The following is a 20,315-nucleotide window of genomic DNA, read 5'->3' as shown; positions in this document are numbered from 1 at the left end:
GATATTGGCTCAAAGGGAAATATCGTGGCACTGGAAGGCCAGGGGGGGTCCCTCACTGCGTAGATGGAAGAATGAGTTGCTGAGATGGTCTGACTGCGAGAGCGTGCTCCGGATGAAGCAAGCGGTGAAGTTGGGGAATGAGAAGGCTCTGGATGCGGCCCGTGCGTGGGAGTTAGTGGTACAGGCTCTGCGTGATGCTTTGGTTGTGGATGTGGACGGCGAGAACTAAGCCGCTGGACACCGCAGGGCGAACACAGCAGTATGTCATTCAGCACTGTAGTGGAACCATCCAATTCGGTGGAGCGATGCGCACACCTTTGCAGTTGCCAAGGGGGGGGGGGCGTTGGGGGGATTAGTTGTAGAGGGGTTTGGGGGGGGCCGGAAGCCATTGAAGGGTTGCTGGTGGGGGCCTGGAACTACTGGGACAGGGGGTATTGAGTGGCGGGAGGCCTGATTGTGTGGGACGGCCTGGTACGAAGGCCCATATAGCCATGGGCAGGCCCCGATGGGGGCAACTACGTTGATATCATGGGGATGGCTGACGGGAATGTTGTTGCGGGTGGGGGGGTAAACGCAGATACGTAAATCGACCTTCTGCCGGGGTCCCAATGGGACGTACACTGTGCTGTGCTCCTCCAGAGCGAACTGATGTGCCGCCCGGCCTCCGGGATGCGGGCTGAATGGCTGTGTACAACCGTGAACTGTTATTGGACGGGGGGGCCCGCAAGTGCACTGGCTGTTTCCTTTACCTGCTGTTTATAACTCTGCAATAAAATATATTTTAAAAAAAAAAAAGGAATCAATAGGCACTACCGAATCGGTATTTACCAATTTGGTAAATACCGATTTCAGCAAGGGTGCAGGGGGTGTCACTTTGACACCCTCTAGCACCCCAAATACAGGCATGTGTGCCATGTGGCACACAGACATGCCCTAAGGGCATGTCTGTCTGTCACATGGCATAGGTGTGCATGCACACATGTGCATGCACACCTGGATTCGGTATTTTACCACACAATTGGATTGGGTGGTAAAATACCGAATCTGTAAGGCCTTCGGGACTCTGAAGAGTCCCACCTACATCTGCAAGTTACCGAATTGGTAAAAATACCGATTCGGTAATTTTACCGTATCGGTAAAATTGGGCCCCTACATCACAAATACCCATTTACCGGTCGGCAACGGCCGAAATCGGCAGTTACCGGTCGGTAAATGGCCACCTACATCGGGCCCTTAATCTCTTCAAATGTTCACATCATGTGTCTGCATCTTGTTCGACTCCTTGTTAATATACAATGTTGTATGTATACCCAGCGTTACTTACCACTAACAATTATGCAAAACATATGTACCAATTACCACCCTAAAGCATCCTCCTTGACACTGTCGTGTATTACATTTAATACACCTTGATTAAACGCCTAATCTGTCAATGCTACTCAATACTCTGCATCTCTCATTTACTATATATATTCTTGTCCACACCTTTTGTCTATCCGCCCTTGTTCTCCTTTTCTCCTGACATGCCACCTTGACCTTGTTCCTTCTATTCCATCCCGCTATGTTCCCACCCAATATCGTATTCTATCATTACTCAATCCAGTTATCACCTGGATTACTGCCGGCTCCACCCACTCACCCCCTCTCCGCCCCTTATTTGCCTTACGTGACAGCACCACTTTTTATCTTTCCCAGTCCGCTTCACTGGACTTCCCTGGAACGGGTTTTTATTACGCACCCCTCTTTGACAGAGTTTTTCATGCACGTTGATGACCATCTGATTTTCAGAATGGCCCATCACATCATCACAGAGCGATCCGCCCCTCCGGCTGTTTCCCTTCCCAACCTCCACTCTTTGTTGGCGTTCTAGTGGTCGCAGCTGTTCCGGGTTGGAGGCCCCGCCCACCACGTTACGTACGACTGCTACGGAGTTTACTTTACACGAGCACGCCTGCCCAAAGTGATCCGCGACCTGGATCCTTGATTATCCACTTCCCGCACCGATCCGTGTGATCCTCCGACTATACACACAGGTAAGCCTTGGCCACTACCCCGCGGCTGGATCCTATAGCAGCATGACGACCAGACTCTCATGCTCCCTTTCCTTTCCGGTTACAGATCCCTGACTCAGACTTGGGACGTACCCGTCCTGAGTGCCCCGTGTGTTTCTCACACGTCCAGCAGCGTCCTGTCATTTCTTCACCGTTTTACCGCACTCGCAGCCGGTTTGGATTATTTCACCGTCACTGTGGTAAGCCTTCCGCTTCCCCAATCCTTTTGACACTCACCACATTCCTTTTCTGACGCCCTTCCTGACCCAGGTCGTTTTTTTCTTTTTTTTTTCTTCCACAGATCACATGTATACAATAGGAATTAACAGGTACTTTACGGACCAATTAGTTCATACCCTTCTCTGCACTACCTTTTTTCCTTTAAAACAACGCCGATCTAATGGAACTATCTGCTGTTTCCTACCTTTCGCCTCCCTCCTCCTCGCTATTCCTATTCTTGAACAATTTATTAAACGCTGCATATTTTAGAACGTGCCCTACACTGCATCCAAGATATACGTACTGCTCTTTGTATATATTTCTGATGCGTGTTATACTATCAGTAGTTATTTATGTTCTAAGGACTAATACAATGATTTACGCTTCTCAGGGCTTTTTAGGCCTCGTTCTCAGGGCATGAGCCCGTTCACTTTGATTTAATCGAACTTATCATTTCACCAATGCTGTTCAACTGTCATTTATAATATGCCATACAGTATAATTTTATTCACCAGTACTTGGCGACGCTATATATTTACTCTCATATGAGATACACCCATGACATGTTACTTTTTCTTTTGTTTCCCTATGATCGGCCGATAATGCTCACAATTCTAAATTCTCACTGATACATTATGATTAGAATCCGTTAAGCTTTCTATTGTGATCTGTCATGAAGATTACATCTCTCTAATCTGTAACGAATGTTGCTCTATTATATGTCACGCAATACGTTTATGCTCTCCGTCGTGATAATGTCACAGAATTTACGTGTTTAAACTGTTTTTCCTGACCATATCTTGAAATTGCGATTTTGCATCCAGTACCTCACTACCGTTCCACTCTCTGCACTCCTGTCACGAATTATATGCGAAATTTTGTCTTCTCTTAGGACGGACACCAGAACTTCGGACAAACATTTTAGTGACTTAATACCGTGTGCTACCTTTGTCTAGACATTTTAAACTTCTTATATTTCGGGACACAATTGCACCTCACCAAATAATCTGGTCTCTATTTACATTGTTTGGTTGTCACTTTAACATGTCTTTATACACCATAGTGTCTCCACGTTTAGATAGGTGATCTTCCATCTCACCCCTTCACTCATTTATTGTTTGTTGATTGATTTTCTAAGTTTGCCCCCTTTTATAATTTTTTTATTTCCCTTCATGTCCTTCACAGCCCTGATGAGTCACATCTTCTACACGGGGTGACAAAACACGTGTCGGCTGGCTATTGTCAAATGTACTGATCAAGATTGACTTATAAATCTTCTTTACAAGCAAAATTTGGAGTTTGACCTTCATTCCTTCAATGACCATTGTCTCTAATGTTGGGTTCTGACACCAGGACCTTTTACTCTACTAACGTGTGCACAGGACTTGGTACTTATCTGTTTTGTGTAGGCCTCCCTATACTATTGCAGGGGTTGTTTTGTTGTTTGGGTTTGTTTCCCCTGACCTGTTTGCACCGTGAAACTGCTAAATCAGAAGCTTTACTCAGAATCATACAAGCTTGAGCGCCAGATCTTCCTGTCCATTAATCTAAACCCATCCTCTTCGTCCACACTATAAACTGAAACAACTTGTTTGTGTACTTATGCATGGGTGCAGGAGTAAAAAGTTCCCCTGAAGCATGCTCTGTGTGGTTCTTTAAAGGGTTTCCCAGAGTGAGATCTTCATTGCTCTTAGTTTGGTAGACCAAAGGCCCTGTAAAGCTGCCCTGTGGGGATCTCCCCACCCCCAAACCTATCCTTCTTTGCTATCTATCTGATTATCTCACTCTCTTTACATTTCTAGACTCGAAGTACTCCCTTCCAGGAATACCCAGTTCACTGCATCAACTCACTCAAACTGCACTCTGCTTGAGACATCAGAGTGTTTCATCCTTTGTTCCTCATCAGAGACTTGAGGTTGTGCTTTCTCCTGGTCAAGTGCATTTTGTACAGGGATCTGGCAAACATCTAGTGTAATGCAATTATTCTCTGTAATTATGCTTCAAATACACAGTAGGGGTGGCACTGATACAAGTACCTGGTACTGCTGAACCCTTCTTCCGCTACGTCCAACCCCAAAGTTTGAGTCTAGTTGCACACCTCCATGCAATGGGATTAAAAAGCCTTTATTGTCAGCCACTTTACATCTACTTGCATTCCCAGTACCATTTGATAGAAGCCTAACACCCACAATAACTTTATCTTTTAAATTGAAATGCGTAAGTGACACTATGACACTATGTCTGATCACGTTTTAAGGCAATGGTTTTACTCTTGTTTCTGTCCTTCCTTTTAGGTGGTAAATCTCCAGTACAGTGAAGTGCAGGATCGGGTAATGCTAACCGGGCGTCACATGGTGCGAGATGTGAGCTGCAAGAACTGCAACAGCAAACTTGGGTGGATCTATGAGTTTGCCACTGAAGATAGCCAGCGCTATAAAGAAGGCCGCGTGATTCTGGAAAGGGCTCTTGTCCGTGAGAGTGAGGGTTTTGAGGAGCATGTGCCATCGGATAATTCCTAAAGCATATAGAAATGTGTCCTCTTATCCAGAGGTTTTCTTAAACGAAATGTTAAAAAATCGACTTGCGTACACTGTCACCTTAGCATCAGAACTGGATTAGTAATGAGCAGCGAGAGAAATGGAATAAGTATTTCAAAACCCTTTTTTTCATTTGCTTTTACCCAACCACCATTAAGACTTGTGGTGCTCTTCCCTTATGATTAGCTACATTTAAATTATAAAGTCTTGTAAGTGTTGGGGCAAAAAATGTTTTTTTTGTTAGGCTGATGTTGGTTCTATAAACCATTAATATATCAGCAAACAGTATAGGTCTACATTTGTTATCCATTTTATATAACCTTATTATTTATCATTTGTAATACGAAAGAGGTTTGAATATGCGATGAGCGCTAAAGGTCCAGTGTTGGTATGGCTTGTGCTGGCCATTACACCATTGTCTTGTTGAGGTTGATTGCTAGCAGGGAACCCATTTTTTGTGTCATTCTTGGGCAAAGATATCATGATTCCTAGGTTTGTTGTGTTTTTTTATGACTAGGAGGAAGATGTTGATTGGAAACTTCTTTTTGAACTGCAGCAAAAGCTTGCTTTTATATAAAGTATATGTATAATAATATAATAAAGTAATGTGTTTCATTATATATTAAGGTGCTAGAAATTGTAGCGTTTGACTGTTGTGAACTATTTTACTGTAATTTTTCTGAAGATTTAAAAATAAAATGGAATGTTCCAACTGCTAAATCAGTCCAACTTATTTTCTCTCATGATTTTGAATAATTACGAGGTACTTTGATAAATCTCTTTAACTGAAGAGACATTACCTCAGTAAAGGTTTAACTGCAGAGGCTCATCTTCATTTGTGAAATCCCTGCCTAAATGTAGCCTGCAAATGTGAGTATGCAGGATATGAGAGTGTGTTTAGGCACTGCATTTCAAAACGGCATTTAGAATTGTATGAGGCTTTGGTGATAACTTAGGAGCTCCTAGTGCTACAGTGGTCATAGAAATGACCATGGTACATGGGAATGGTTGACTCCGGTCCCTTCAAGTAACATGAACCATTAATACTGGTCTCCTAGACGTTTTGCAAAAAAACTATTTGATTACAAAGCAAGCTTCAGCTCCACTCTCAGTTTAATTTGTGAATTTGTCACCTAAGGTATTTCAGCAATCAAATGTATATGTTATTGAAATTTATAAAAATGCAACCTGCTACCCAAAAGGGCGTCCTGGTGCGAAGCAGAGTACATCAGTGTGAGCAAGAGTAACAAAGTGAGCATTACTTAACGAGTGGTGTGCTACTACTTTCCTAAATGGAAGGTGATCAATTTTCTTCATAAAAGTAGGTAGCTTGTTCCAGTGCTAGTTCGCAAGCAAACACAACTTAATCCTCTTGATGGATGATTTGGAATACATCTTAAAATATATCCTGAAGATCTCTATGCCCTGATTTGAAAACAGCATGGTGGGTGAGACAGAGACTTAAATAAAATTCTTTGATTAAACGTTGTCTTCTTAAGCCAAATACCATATATGTATTCCAACTCATTCTACATTGTTTGTAGTACAGCAGTCATCCTTTTTTAGGTTGAGCTTCGATTGACCTGTTATATCTCTTCTGTGGGGTTTGGCAAACCCACTGATTGCCATTGGTTGCTATCTGTGGCATTCAGAAATGCTGGCTTCCTATTGGTGCTTTTCTGTCCAAGTCCCTCCTTTGAGTGTTTAGTTCTCTCTCCAGCGATTTCACTCTGAGAACAATTTAGTTGGCCATCACACAGTACAGTGTGTGATGGCCTTTCTTCTCTCCTCCCATCTGGCTATTGCAAGTCAGGCGTAGCTGAGCTAGAGGCACGTGGCCAGCTACCGCTGCCCCAGCTGCTGGAGCACAATGTCACATGGAATTTTTAGTTTTCCTGCCTCGTCTGTCGAAGTAATTATGTGTACATGAGTGAGCATAACGTCGTGTCTGTGATATTTGCTGCGTCTGCCAAAGTAATCGTTTTTTAGCGTGCTTCGACCACTGGCTATGAGGTACACACAGCACATCAACAATACAGTGAGTTTGGTATTTGTTACGTCACAAGCGCATGCTAAACTATGAGGAAGATATTAGTGACCATCTTAAAAACGTATGTTTTATTTAAGCGGTAAACAAGCATTCTCTTTTTCTCTTAAATTACTGAAAAGCAGGAGAAGTCTGCTTGCAGATGCAGATATTGCAAAGCACTTATTTCAACTACAAGCAAGGTGATTCATTTTCATGAGAACAATACAAACGTAATAAAATATGATTTTCAGAATGGCTATAACTAAAACATGCAAATCTCCTCAAGGTTGTCAAATTTTTTTTAGGAAGGAAATACGTTTTTTTCCAAGGGACTGTCTGCTTCACGAACATTGAGCATGATTTTAGACTTCGTCCTTCCTCATCGAAATAGCAAGATGAGCTCACGGTAAAAGTAAATGAAAAGAGACCGCCATATTGAAACGTAACGCCTACTAACACATCCCTTCAATATTAATATATGACTGAAGAATTCATAATAGTTTATTAAATTCTGTTATATCCCAGTACAACGCGTGATTTGCTTAGGTTATAAAAATAGTTAGGTTATAGTTTGAAACATTGGCACGCATATATAAATATGCAACTTTATAGTTTTTCCAAAAAAGTGCAGTTATGTATTTTTTAATAGTGAGTAAAAGTGGCAGTTTCCCATTATTTGCATGTTTGTTCTAGCTCGCGGGAGTTAATCCATTTCATGATGACGGACACCATGGCCTGTCGCGTGTCTGCTGACCTGCCCGTTGGTGTACCCGTAGCGTTGCAAAGGTCTTCCGGGTGAAACTGGTGGTTTCACTCCGCCCTCTTGTTGAAATTGGAGGAGATTGAAAGACTTTGGTGTCATGGCCATGGGGCTGTTCGGGAAAATTCCGGATTCTCCACCCAAGGAAATGGTATGTCCCATCGGCCTCCTGTACAGTGTGATGCAGGGACTTGAGGTGGATGTTTAGAGAATGGAACAGGTTGTTATGATTGAGTTATTACATCACTCCTGGCCCATTGCTGCATGTGATGTATAACAGGGAGCGCTACTTCGTAATTAAGCAGCTTTCTAGCAATGGCATCTAGCAGGAGGGGTCAGACACGTCCCACATACACGATGTGCATATTTCTTAATGTTAAAATCCTTTTTTTTGTCTAAAAAAATAGTTGTTCCTGCATTTTAGAAATAGCTTGCCTGCACAAATAATGGTTACTATCAGTAAAAATCCATCCTAATCCAAACATGTACCACATCTAAATCTATCAGAAATTCGTCAGAGCCATCCAGATAACATTGAAATGTATATACTACTCTTTGTTCCCAAAAATTGAGAATATTGGTTTAAATATGAGTTCAGTTATACAAATCAAGCCTTTTCCTGGTGTACATACAGCAATACATTGCTTAATTTAGGTGCTGACCGGCCTGTCACGAGTTCCTAAAAAGTTTGTCTAACTTGACTTATCAGCTGTTTGAGTGGCAAGGGTCTGAAATCCCTCCAATTTAATGGCCACTACATTTTCACTGTCGGTAAGTTTTGTTTTGTTGCGGGGATTCTGCACATATACAGAACTATGCGCAGGAAACCAGGTCCTCAGTGAATAGGGGTGTGCCGACCCACCACATTAGTACCCAAAATCCCAAACTGACTAGCAATAGTGTCTCATTTGTTCTTGGACTAACAGCGAAGCTACCAATGAGAACACGACACTCCCGACCCTTTCAGGGATCGTGGGTGCCAGACAACTCTTTCGCTCACTCACTCATACTTGTCCACAATGAGAATAATCAGTCACGTTCTAGTTTAAAATGTTAATTTTAACTAACGCGCTCTATGGTACAGTACACGTGCCAATGCTAGCAGCAAAATGCATAAACACAATATAGTCAGCATTGTTACAAGTCCATAGAATACAAACGGGGAAATCATTTTATGAAGACAGTGGAAAAGGACTACAGTGCCTGACCACCCTCCCTGTGGTAAAAAGGAATTTATTATAAAAAGGTAGACCTATGGGCTTTGTCAGCAGACCCCATACCTCAAGGCCTAGATGAAAGGTCTCTCTCCAAGTGCCTGAACAACATGCTTCGCTTACAGTATTAAAGCATACGACTTTCAGCAGTGCAGCTGTGTCATGTTATGTGTAGGTGCGAGGGACTGACCATAACAAAATAACAAGTGGCATTGTTGATCGACCTTGTACATCATGTGCAGATTAAACCTTAGAGCACAGTAGAGAATGCGAAAGGCAGACAGTTATCATGTGAAAGGGGCATGTAGGAGAGTAGGGTCTGCTATCCTATGGTCACCCCAAATTTTTGCTTTTTGCTTCACTGGTTTTCGACTACTGAGGCTGTGGGCCTGCTAATCAGACCCCCAGCCTGCTGTTCTCTCTCTAAATTATTAATACATGTGCTATAGGTACATACCACAATTGGAAATGGACTCCTTGTTAGCCCCTGTACCATGCACTATAGGTGCTCAGGGCATAGGTGCCACCAAGGCCTACCAGGGGCTGCAGCATATCTTTTGCCACCCCTGGCTGGTTCTTAAATTGACACAACTGGCTGATCACTCAGCTGGGGCAAGGTGGTGTAATCACCCCTTGCTTAGATATAGTATACCTATATCTAAACCTATATCTGGACACATATAAACCTGTGAGCCACTCCTATGGAAGGCCGTATCAATCCTGGAGGCAGAGTGCGTGGTTTAATGTGAGATGGAGCTCTAGCATGAGCTGAGCCTGTCTGCAGCCGTCGGGAACAAATCCCTAAGCTGTTTCAGGATAATGCCATACCATATACTATTAAGTGCATTATAATCCTCGCGGTTATATAGCAACTTTGGTTTGGCTTTATCAAAACATGTCGTGTAAGGTGTCATACGATTTGGAATACTATCCCCTCGCCAGTTCTGGCGACGGGGATAGCATTCCACCCCTCTAGAGGGGTAAGACATGTTACTTTACTGAAATGCGGTTAATTTCTAAAAGGGCCTCAGATCCACAAAATGGATGCTTCTGCCACAGACACAAGTCTGACCCCCTGAAGCTGACCGAAACTCAGCCAAAGGGGCCTGGACAAAGGGTTTCCTGTCGCAGGGAGGTGTCACACCCCCCCAGACAGGAGATAGTGGATTGTAGCAGGGAGGTTTGAAAGAAACCAGACACTGCATGGGGAGCACAAGGCTGCCCCTTGCATAATCCGGTCAAACCGGTTCTGGGGCACACCAGCCCCAGTCCCAGCGCGGCCTGGATCAAAGGAAAGGGGTGTATCCACCCCCTTCCTGGGTCCCACCCATTGGAGGGGACCTAGCAGGTAATCCAGCCCCCCAGATTCGAATAAGAGTGGGAGCAGTGCCAATGCACTTCAGATTATCCTGATGAAACATAAGAAACTAAACTCTGGACCCTTCGACATCCTACTCAACGTAGAAGACTGAAGAATCTCCCTTGTGGTCAAGGAGTGACCACCCTGTGCAAACAGGCACCATCCAGCACCTCGACGTCCGCTTTGTTGCAGTTCCCGCCGGAACTCGAGCGACAGAGATCGACGAGATCAAGCTTGCCTGCCTTCTAACAGCCCGATCCACAGTCCCTGCAGAGCTGAGACCCGTGGAAGCGACCGGAAGCGTGGGGCATGCCATCTTGGAAAGACCACGAGACGCTGACCGTGCAGCCCTAGAGTGACCCTCGAAGCTGTACACCGGGGTTTGAGAAGCCCCAACCCTGAGCCACTCTTGCACCGAAGTTCAGCCCTCCACACTCGACGAGTGCTGCGTGGGGCCCTTCTTCTTTTGGCTCAACGCGTTGGCCAGTCCCTTGCCAGCTGGCTTGTGGCCCCTGTGCCGACGAAAAACGAAATACAACTTGTGATTCTGGTTGCTCCAGATTTGCACCAGCTCCCCTGAAAAGGAGCCCCCACTCTGACCTTCCTGGTCCGAGTGAGAAGCAATCTTCCAGTTCCGCGTGGATTGCTTTTGCCAAGTGTTGTTTGCTCCAATCTTGAAGCCGACAGCGTCGACGGCGAGAGCCTTCGTGGGACAGATCGTGACCTGCTCCTGGACTTCGTAGATGCCCCAGAGCCCACGTGACAGCGGAGAGAAGCTCCTCGACAACCACCTGATTGCGCCCGACATTGCCTGGTTCCATCCTGGTTCCACCCTGGTCACTGCTGAGTGACCCAGACTCTGTCCCCTCTGTTTTCAGGTACTTTTCGACTTCGATCCACCCTTGGATCCCACCGGACACTTCTCCTTCACAGCGCCTGCAGCCTCTTCAGCTTCAAGCACCAAGAACCAGCGTGACGAAACCCGACACTACTTCGAGCCTGTGCACCCGCTTCCTGTGGGTGAGGTAACATTGCAACGCCGGTGTTCCCACACTGGTACACACCTCTAGGGTCTGTGTCTTAAGTTTTGTCTTTCTAGGTTCAGCGGAAGTGTCCTAAAACTCTATTTGCTTAACTTTTACGCACCATTGACTTGCATTGGTGCATGCGTGTGCTTTCAGCACTGCACCCGAATCCCGCGGGCTTTTCCCGACTTCAGCATTGCTTGTCCCGACTGCTCCCAGCGATTCCCTAGGCCTAACCACTGTTCGATTGGTATCTCTTATACCACTTTCTTAATATATGGTCTGAGTGGCCCCTCGCCCTCATCCATAATTGTGCAACTTTGTATGTTATACTGTGCTTTTGATTTAACGCTTGTGCCCCTTTGTTCATAAAGAATACTGGGGATTATTTTGAGTAATAAATACATATATTTTTATAATATATACTTGTGTGGTGTCCTTTCATTTGATATTACAGGACTGTGATTGGTAAAACAGCTCGCTTAACACGACCTCTTGAGTTAAGCCTTTAAGGCTGCTTAGTCTATGCTACCATTAAGATAGCTTGTCTACAAGGTTGACTTACAACCAGACACCATAAGGGATAGCTTGGACTGATACAAGGTGGTTCCAGAATTGGAAACATCATATATCAGGCCAACTTCTCACATTGGTGCGCAGCGGTGCGGATTTGAGCTTGCTGTTGTTTTACCATTGCAATCTTTTTATCAAATTGAAAGATCACATCAAGTACCTTAGGTACATATAAATCAAAAGCTTAGCATATTAAGTTCTACTGAACTTAGTAGTTGTAGATTAAAGGGATTAGCACACCCTGACTACAACTCACTAGCAAGGTACAGTAGGAAAACACTTAGTGTAGGTAAGTGCACCACTTACACCTCACTAGCAGTCATATCTGGCACAGGTGAGACTCCCAAGTTCTCTGCCTGTGACAGTTGACCTTACCCAGGCAACTTCCAGCTATGACAAACTTAGCCACAAAGACTTGTGTGCCTTGTGCATATCAAGAGGGCTAAAAAGGGGCAGAGGTCCCACCATTCCAACCCTGATAGCCATTCTAGAACAGGATGACTTAGCTAAGGCGAGTGCAGCTCCCCTAGATTCAGGAGATGGAGTGAACCCCCCTGTAACTGATAACACTCCAGAGGAGGAAGAAGAAGAAGAGGATGAGGAGGAGGACTCAGATGTAGAGGACCCAGAAAATCAGGATCAGAGGGGTAGCCAGGTTATAGTTGCCAGGCTTAACCAGGCCAACTTAAACCTACTGGGGAATGGAGAGGGCCAGCACCTCCCCAGATCCCAAAATATCATTCTCCCAGGCAACAGAAGAGTGAGATCTCCATCAGGGAACTCTCACATTTCTAGTGCTCAAGAGCATCTCAGAGAGGGATGACTTCCTCTCAGAAGATAGAACATAGAGCCAGGATGAGGGCTGTCAAACTCCAGATAGAGAAGGAGGAGGTAGCACTGGCTCAAGCTAGACTTGCCTTGGCAAGAGAGCAAAAGTTGTGTGGCTTAGATGCCACTGGTGGCAGCATAATTCCTAGAGAGAAAGACAGGAGCTATGATAATAGAAACCTGACAAAAATTGTGCCCCCCTAAAAGGAAGGGGATGACATCCACAAATGGACGACTGCACTTGAGAGAGCCTGCATGGTACAGCAGGTTCCTCGGGATCTGGTGGCTGCAATTTTATGATACTCCTTTTCTGAGAAAGGGAGGGATAGGCTCCTCACAGTTAGACCTGAGGATGCCAAAAACTACTCTGTCCTGAAGAGTGCTCTTATTGAAGGGTTTGGCCTAACCACTGAGCAATACAGGTTGTTGTTCAGAGACACCCAAAAAGCACAGACTCAGGACTGGACTGATTTTGTTGATTGTGCCACTAAGGCTCTGGAGGGTTGGTTGCAGGGAAGTAAAGTTTCAGACTATACAGGATTGTACAATCTTATCATGAGAGAACAGACCCTTAATAACTGTACAAACCAGCTGTTGCATCAATACCTTATTGACTCTGATCTGACCTCTCCCCAAGAATTGGGAAAGAAGGCAGACAAATGGGTCAGAACAAGGATTAAGCAGAAACCCCAGAACCAAGGTGGTGACCAGAAGAAAACAGACCAGAAGGGTGGAAATCAGAAAGATAAAGAAAAGGACCAGAAGTCTTCAGGCCCCCAAACTAGTAATAAGAAGGGTGGTTCCCAAAATGGCAACAAGAAAAAGAAGAATGATGGCCCAAAGAAACCTTGGTGTAATACCTGCAAATCAGTTTCACACTGGGGCAGTGAATGCACCAAGAAAAATCCAGTCCCCACCACTGTGGCTCCTAAAGCACCTGCACCCCCTAGTACAGTTAACAGTGGTGGTACACAACCTAAGGGTATAGTTGGGTTAACCTTGGGTACTGAGATGGAATCTGGCCTAGTCAGAATCCCTACTCAGGCAGTTCTCCTATATGATGTGGACTTAGCTTTGTCCACTACAGTGAGTCCCAGTAACCTGGGCAAATATAGGCAGACGTCTTTGATAAATGAGAAACTGGCTCAGGCCTACAGGGACACATGTGCCAGTGTCACTATGGTGACACCTGACTTTGTGGACCCTGGACAGATTGTACTAGGTGAAAGTTACCTAGTGACCAATGCAAGCAACTCCACTACTTCACATAGTGTGGCTGTTGTGAACTTCTCCTGGGGAGGGGTAGATGGCCTAAAGAAAGTTGATGTCAGTGCAGACCTCCCAGTAGACTGTCTGTTAGGCAATGATCTTGAAAGCTCAGTTTGGTCAGAAGTGGAGTACAGGACTCATGCAGAAATGCTAGGGATTTCAGCACATGTCCTTGCAGTGACAAGGACTCAGGCTAAGAAGTGCCTTCCTGAACCAGTGGTGGATCTTGGAACAATAGACCAACCACAACCCAAGAGAAGGAGAAAGAGGGTTAAGGCTTTGTCTTCCCCCTTGCCCCAGGTTGAGGATCAGATTTCAGAGGAAACTGATTCTGCAGTCCAAGAGGAGACTGTCTCTGAGGAACTTGAGCCTGATCAGGTTGAGTTTCTGGGGACAGGGGGACCCTCAAGGGCAGACCTGGGGCAGGCTCAATTAGATTGCCCTTCACTTGAACCCCTCAGACAGCAAGCTGCTGATGAGGCTGCAGGGAATGCTCAAGGTGCCCACAAAGTTTATTGGGATGATGGACTCCTTTACTCAGAGGCTAGAGACCCCAAGCCTGGTGCAACCAGGAGGTTGGTCATACCTTTGAAGTTTAGGGGTTTCCTTCTCACCTTGGCCCATGATATTCCCCTTGCAGGACACTTAGGCCAGAACAAGACTTGGGACAGGCTTGTTCCACACTTTCACTGGCCTCATATGTCAGAAAATGTCAAGGAGTTTTGTCGCTCCTGTGTCACTTGCCAAGCCAGTGGTAAGTCAGGTGGCACAACAAAGGCCCCCCTGATACCACTACCTGTGGTGGGGGTGCCCTTTGAACGTGTTGGAATAGACATTGTGGGTCCCATTGATCCTCAAACAGCATCTGGGCACAGATTTATACTGGTGGTAGTGGATCATGCCACCAGGTACCCAGAGGCAATTCCCCTAAGGACCACCACAGCACCTGTGGTGGCAAAAGCCCTCATTGCAGTTTTCTCAAGAGTGGGCTTTCTAAAGGAGGTGTTATCAGACAGGGATACAAACTTAATGTCTGGTTATCTAAAAGCAATGTGGAAGGAGTGTGGAGTAAACTACAAGTTTACCACACCCTATCACCCACAGTGCAATGGGCTTGTGGAGAGATTCAACAAGACCTTCAATGGAATGATAAAAGGTTTACCAGAGAAGCTCAGGCGGAAATGGGACATCCTTTTACCCTGCTTGCTCTTTGCTTACAGAGAGGTCCCACAGAAGGGGGTTGGCTACAGCCCTTTTGAACTTTTGTTTGGCCACCCTGTGAGGGGTCCACTATGTTTGGTGAAGGAAGGATGGGAGTTACCTCTCAAAAAGCCTAAGCTAGATGTTGTGGACTATGTACTTGGTCTCCGCTCCAGGATGGCTGAGTATATGGAGAGCATCCAAAAACCTGGAGGCAAGTCAAGAACTGCAGAAAGCTTGGCATGACCAAAAGGCTGTTCTGGTTGAGTTCCAGCCAGGGCAGAAGGTGTGGGTGTTGGAGCCAGTGGCCCCAGCAGCACTCCAGGACAAATGGACTGGACCCTACCCTATCATTGAGAAAAAGGGAGAAGTCACCTACTTGGTTGACCTTGGAACCCCTAGGAGCCCCCGCAGGGTGCTTCATGTAAATCGTTTGAAAGCATTTGTGGACAGGGAGGACATGAGCTTGCTCATGGCCACAGATGGGGAACAGGAGGAAGAGAGTGACCCTCTCCCAGACCTGCTTTCCCAGAACCCTGATGATGGTTCAGTTGATGGAGTAGCCTTGGCAGGCAGCCTCACTGACCAGCAGCAGATGGACTGCAGACAAGTTTTGCAGGCCCACAGACACTTGTTTTCACTCACACCCAGTCAAACTAACTGGTGCACCCATGAGGTGGACACTGGTGACAGTCTGCCTGTGAAGAATAAGATCTATAGGCAACCTGACCATGTCAGGGATTGTATAAAGGCTGAGGTGCAAAAGATGTTGGAGCTTGGAGTGATTGAGCCATCAGAGAGCCCATGGGCAAGCCCAGTGGTCCTTGTGCCAAAACCTCATACCCAAGATGGAAAGAGAGAAATGAGATTTTGTGTGGACTACAGAGGTCTCAATGCTGTCACTAGGACAGATGCACATCCCATTCCAAGAGCAGATGAGCTCATTGATAAATTGGCTTCTGCCAAGTTTCTGAGCACATTTGAGTTGACAGCTGGCTACTGGCAGATCAGATTAGCTGAAGAGTCAAAAGTCAAGACAGCATTCTCTACCCCTAGTGGACATTATCAGTTTGTGGTAATGCCCTTTGGTTTGAAGAATGCACCTGCCACTTTCCAAAGGTTGGTGAACCAAGTCCTTGCTGGGTTGGATGACTTTTGTGCAGCATATCTAGATGATATTGCTGTCTTTAGCTCCACCTGGGAGGATCACCTGATCCACCTGAAGAAAGTTCTGGAGGCCCTGCAAAAGGCAGGCCCGACTATCAAGGCTACCAAGTGCCAGATAGGGCAGAGCAAGGTTGTATACCTGGGCCACCTAGTAGGTGGAGGTCAGGTTCAGCCACTGGAGAGCAAGATCCAGACCATACAGGACTGGGCTCCTCCAACTACCCGGACACAAGTCAGAGCCTTCTTGGGCCTGACTGGGTATTACAGAAAGTTTGTGAAGAACTATGGGTCCATTGTGACACCATTAAATGACTTGCCATCCAAGAAGATGCCAAAAAAGGTTCAGTGGACAGTTAGCTGTCAAAAGGCATTTGATGACCTGAAGAAGGCCATGTGCTCTGCACCTATCCTGAAGAGTCCTGACTACTCCAAACAGTTAATTGTACAGACAGATGCTTCTGAGTTGGGGGTGGGAGCTGTGCTTTCACAACTTAATCAAGATGGTCAAGACCAGCCCATTGCTTTTATTAGCAGAAGGCTGACCCCCAGGGAGAAACGTTGGTCAGCTATTGAGAGGGAGGCCTTTGCTGTGGTTTGGGCCCTGAAGAAGTTGAGGCCATACTTGTTTGGTACTCATTTCCTAGTTCAGACAGACCATACGCCCCTCTTGTGGCTAAATCAGATGAAGGGTGAAAATCCCAAACTGCTCAGGTGGTCCATTTCCCTACAGGGGATGGACTTTACAGTGGAGCACCGCCCAGGGACTGACCATGGTAATGCAGATGGTCTCTCCAGGTACTTCCACTTAGAACATGAAGACTTATCTGGTCAAGGTTAGTTTAATGTCCCTGCGTTTGGGGGGGGGGGGGGTTGTGTAGGAGAGTAGGGTCTGAGGGTCTGCTATCCTATGGTCACCCCAAATTTTTGCTTTTTGCTTCACTGGTTTTCGACTACTGAGGCTGTGGGCCTGCTAATCAGACCCCCAGCCTGCTGTTCTCTCTCTAAATTATTAATACATGTGCTATAGGTACATACCACAATTGGAAATGGACTCCTTGTTAGCCCCTGTACCATGCACTATAGGTGCTCAGGGCATAGGTGCCACCAAGACCTACCAGGGGCTGCAGCATATCTTTTGCCACCCCTGGCTGGTTCTTAAATTGACACAACTGGCTGATCACTCAGCTGGGGCAAGGTGGTGTAATCACCCCTTCCTTAGATATAGTATACCTATATCTAAACCTATATCTGGACACATATAAACATGTGAGCCACTCCTATGGAAGGCCTTATCAATCCTGGAGGCAGAGTGCGTGGTTTAATGTAAGATGGAGCTCTAGCATGAGCTGAGCCTGTCTGCAGCCGTCGGGAACAAATCCCTAAGCTGTTTCAGGATAATGCCATACCATATACTATTAAGTGCATTATAATCCTCGCGGTTATATAGCAACTTTGGTTTGGCTTTATCAAAACATGTCGTGTAAGGTGTCATACGATTTGGAATACTATCCCCTCGCCAGTTTTGGCGACGGGGAAAGCATTCCACCCCTCTAGAGGGGTAAGACATGTTACTTTACTGAAATGCGGTTAATTTCTAAAAGGGCCTCAGATCCACAAAATGGATGCTTCTGCCACAGACACAAGTCTGACCCCCTGAAGCTGACCGAAACTCAGCCAAAGGGGCCTGGACAAAGGGTTTCCTGTCGCAGGGAGGTGTAACACCCCCCCAGACAGGAGATAGTGGATTGTAGCAGGGAGGTTTGAAAGAAACCAGACACTGCATGGGGAGCACAAGGCTGCCCCTTGCATAATCCGGTCAAACCGGTTCTGGGGCACACAAACCCAAGTCCCAGCACGGCCTGGATCAAAGGAAAGGGGTGTATCCACCCCCTTCCTGGGTCCCACCCATAGGAGGGGACCTAGCAGGTAATCCAGCCCCCCCAGATTCGAATAAGAGTGGGAGCAGTGCCAATGCACTTCAGATTATCCTGATGAAACATAAGTAGGCTGTCCTGTTTTCAGTTTCTATTTTTGGTAAATTCTGGTGGGGTTTTTTCAGTGTTTTCAATATCTTAAAAAACAGTTGTTATCAGTGGTTACACATTTTTACGCCACTAAAAACAACAGAAAAAGTGTTTTTCCGGTGTTTATGGAACATTTTGCTTTTATCATTGCTTGATTTATGCACTGAAAGAACATGTTATGTAGACAGTGTACGTATAGTGTAGATGAGGTCCAAAGAGATTTTTGCAAAGTAATCTTATTGTAGTACACCATACAATACTTCTTCAGTGAGTCTTTGGTCATGTGCGCTCGCGCTTTCCTTCCCATGTAAACTTCTGTGAAAAGGCCCTCTTAGCGTTCATAGCCCCTTGGGTGAGAACCGTCAGCTAAGGGGCACAGTTTATAAATCTGCATCCAATCCGATATCACTCCAATCTTTGTTGAACTTGGAAAGAACCTTTTTTGCAGAGCATAACAAGTGACACTGCGTTCCATGTTTTCCAAAAGTCTGGTGCCACATTTTCACCACTATCCCAGATGCTTGGTGATATATATACTTGTCACTATACCTTAGCTTTAATGTTTAAAGCCTGAGGTGTTGGCAATTCCCCTACTATCAATACTGACCCACTAGAAACTATGGTCTCATGTATTAAGGGTTTTTACCCATTCTCTGTGGGCAAATGTGATGACACATATTAGGAAAGATTTTTATGAAACTAGCCATTTTATCTATTAGTGAAAGAATCAAATTCAGCCAAAATATCAAATGTGAGTTTGATATGTCCTGATTCTCTACAGTTTATAAAATAGTTAAACTAAACCTAAAACGTGAAACTAAACCCTGCATCTTTAGACCAAAGGCCATAAAACTGAAAAAAGTAAAAGGAAGAAGAAACAATATTTTAGTGGCATCCCTAAAGAACAAAACTCAAGCAGAATAATGTTAGCCAGTCTTTCTTACTGCTAGCTTGTATAACAAAGTTACGTTTTATTGACCCCTTCAGTAAGAACAAAATGACTCTTTCACTTTCTTTTTCCTTTCTTTGAATGATATTTAGTTTGTGGTTGTGCAGGTGTTTTTTCAGTGTTTATATGTTTTCACCGGTGAGGGCTATTTTTCTTTCAGTGGGGTTTTATCAGTTATTATAGGTTTAAACCTAAAACCCCACAGCCTAAACATAAGAAACGAAACTCTGGACCCTTGGACATCCTACTCAACGTAGAAGACTGAAGAATCTCCCTTGTGGTCAAGGAGTGACCACCCTGTGCAAACAGGCACCATCCAGCACCTCAACGTCCGCTTTGTTGCAGTTCCCGCCGGAACTCGAGCGACAGAGATCGACGAGATCAAGCTTGCCTGCCTTCTAACAGCCCGATCCACAGTCCCTGCAGAGCTGAGACCCGTGGAGGTGACCGGAAGCGTGGGGCACGCCATCTTGGAAAGACCACGAGACGCTGACCGTGCAGCCCACGAGAGACCCTCGAAGCTGTACACCGGGGTTTGAGAAGCCCCAACCCTGAGCCACTCTTGCACCGAAGTTCAGCCCTCCACACTCGACGAGTGCTGCGTGGGGCCCTTCTGCTTCTTTTGGCTCAACGCGTTGGCCAGTCCCTTGCCAGCTGGCTTGTGGCCCCTGTGCCGACGAAAAACGAAATACAACTTGTGATTCTGGTTGCTCCAGATTTGCACCAGCTCCCCTGAAAAGGAGCCCCCACTCTGACCTTCCTGGTCCGAGTGAGAAGCAATCTTCCAGTTCCGCGTGGATTGCTTTTGCCAAGTGTTGTTTGCTCCAATCTTGAAGCCGACAGCGCCGACGGCGAGACCCTTCGTGGGACAGATCGTGACCTGCTCCTGGACTTCGTAGATGCCCCAGAGCCCACGTGACAGCGGAGAGAAGCTCCTCTACAACCACCTGATTGCGCCCAACATTGCCTGGTTCCATCCTGGTTCCACCCTGGTCACTGCTGAGTGACCCAGACTTTGTCCCCTCTGCTTTCAGGTACTTTTCGACTTCGATCCACCCTTGGATCCCACCGGACACTTCTCCTTCACAGCGCCTGCAGCCTCTTCAGCTT

At 45.8% G+C, this 20,315-nt stretch overlaps 1 protein-coding gene across 2 annotated transcripts in view; it reads left to right on the top strand.

The window, feature by feature from the left end:
* Positions 1 to 5,527, top strand: part of YPEL5 (yippee like 5) — a 40,110-nt gene extending 34,583 nt beyond the window's left edge. For both annotated transcript variants that reach the window (XM_078649854.1, XM_078649855.1), the window contains exon 3: positions 4,565 to 5,527. In XM_078649854.1, coding sequence (XP_078505980.1) covers positions 4,565 to 4,789 — 225 coding nt within the window. In that variant the 3' untranslated portion in view covers positions 4,790 to 5,527. The remainder of the gene's footprint in view (positions 1 to 4,564) is intronic.
* Positions 5,528 to 20,315: the final 14,788 nt, after the last annotated feature.

Source organism: Lissotriton helveticus, chromosome 6 (assembly GCF_964261635.1).
Source record: "Lissotriton helveticus chromosome 6, aLisHel1.1, whole genome shotgun sequence".
Taxonomy (NCBI): Eukaryota; Metazoa; Chordata; class Amphibia; order Caudata; family Salamandridae; genus Lissotriton; species Lissotriton helveticus.
Note: the sequence above shows the minus strand (reverse complement) of the source record. Positions and strands in the feature narration are given on the sequence as shown.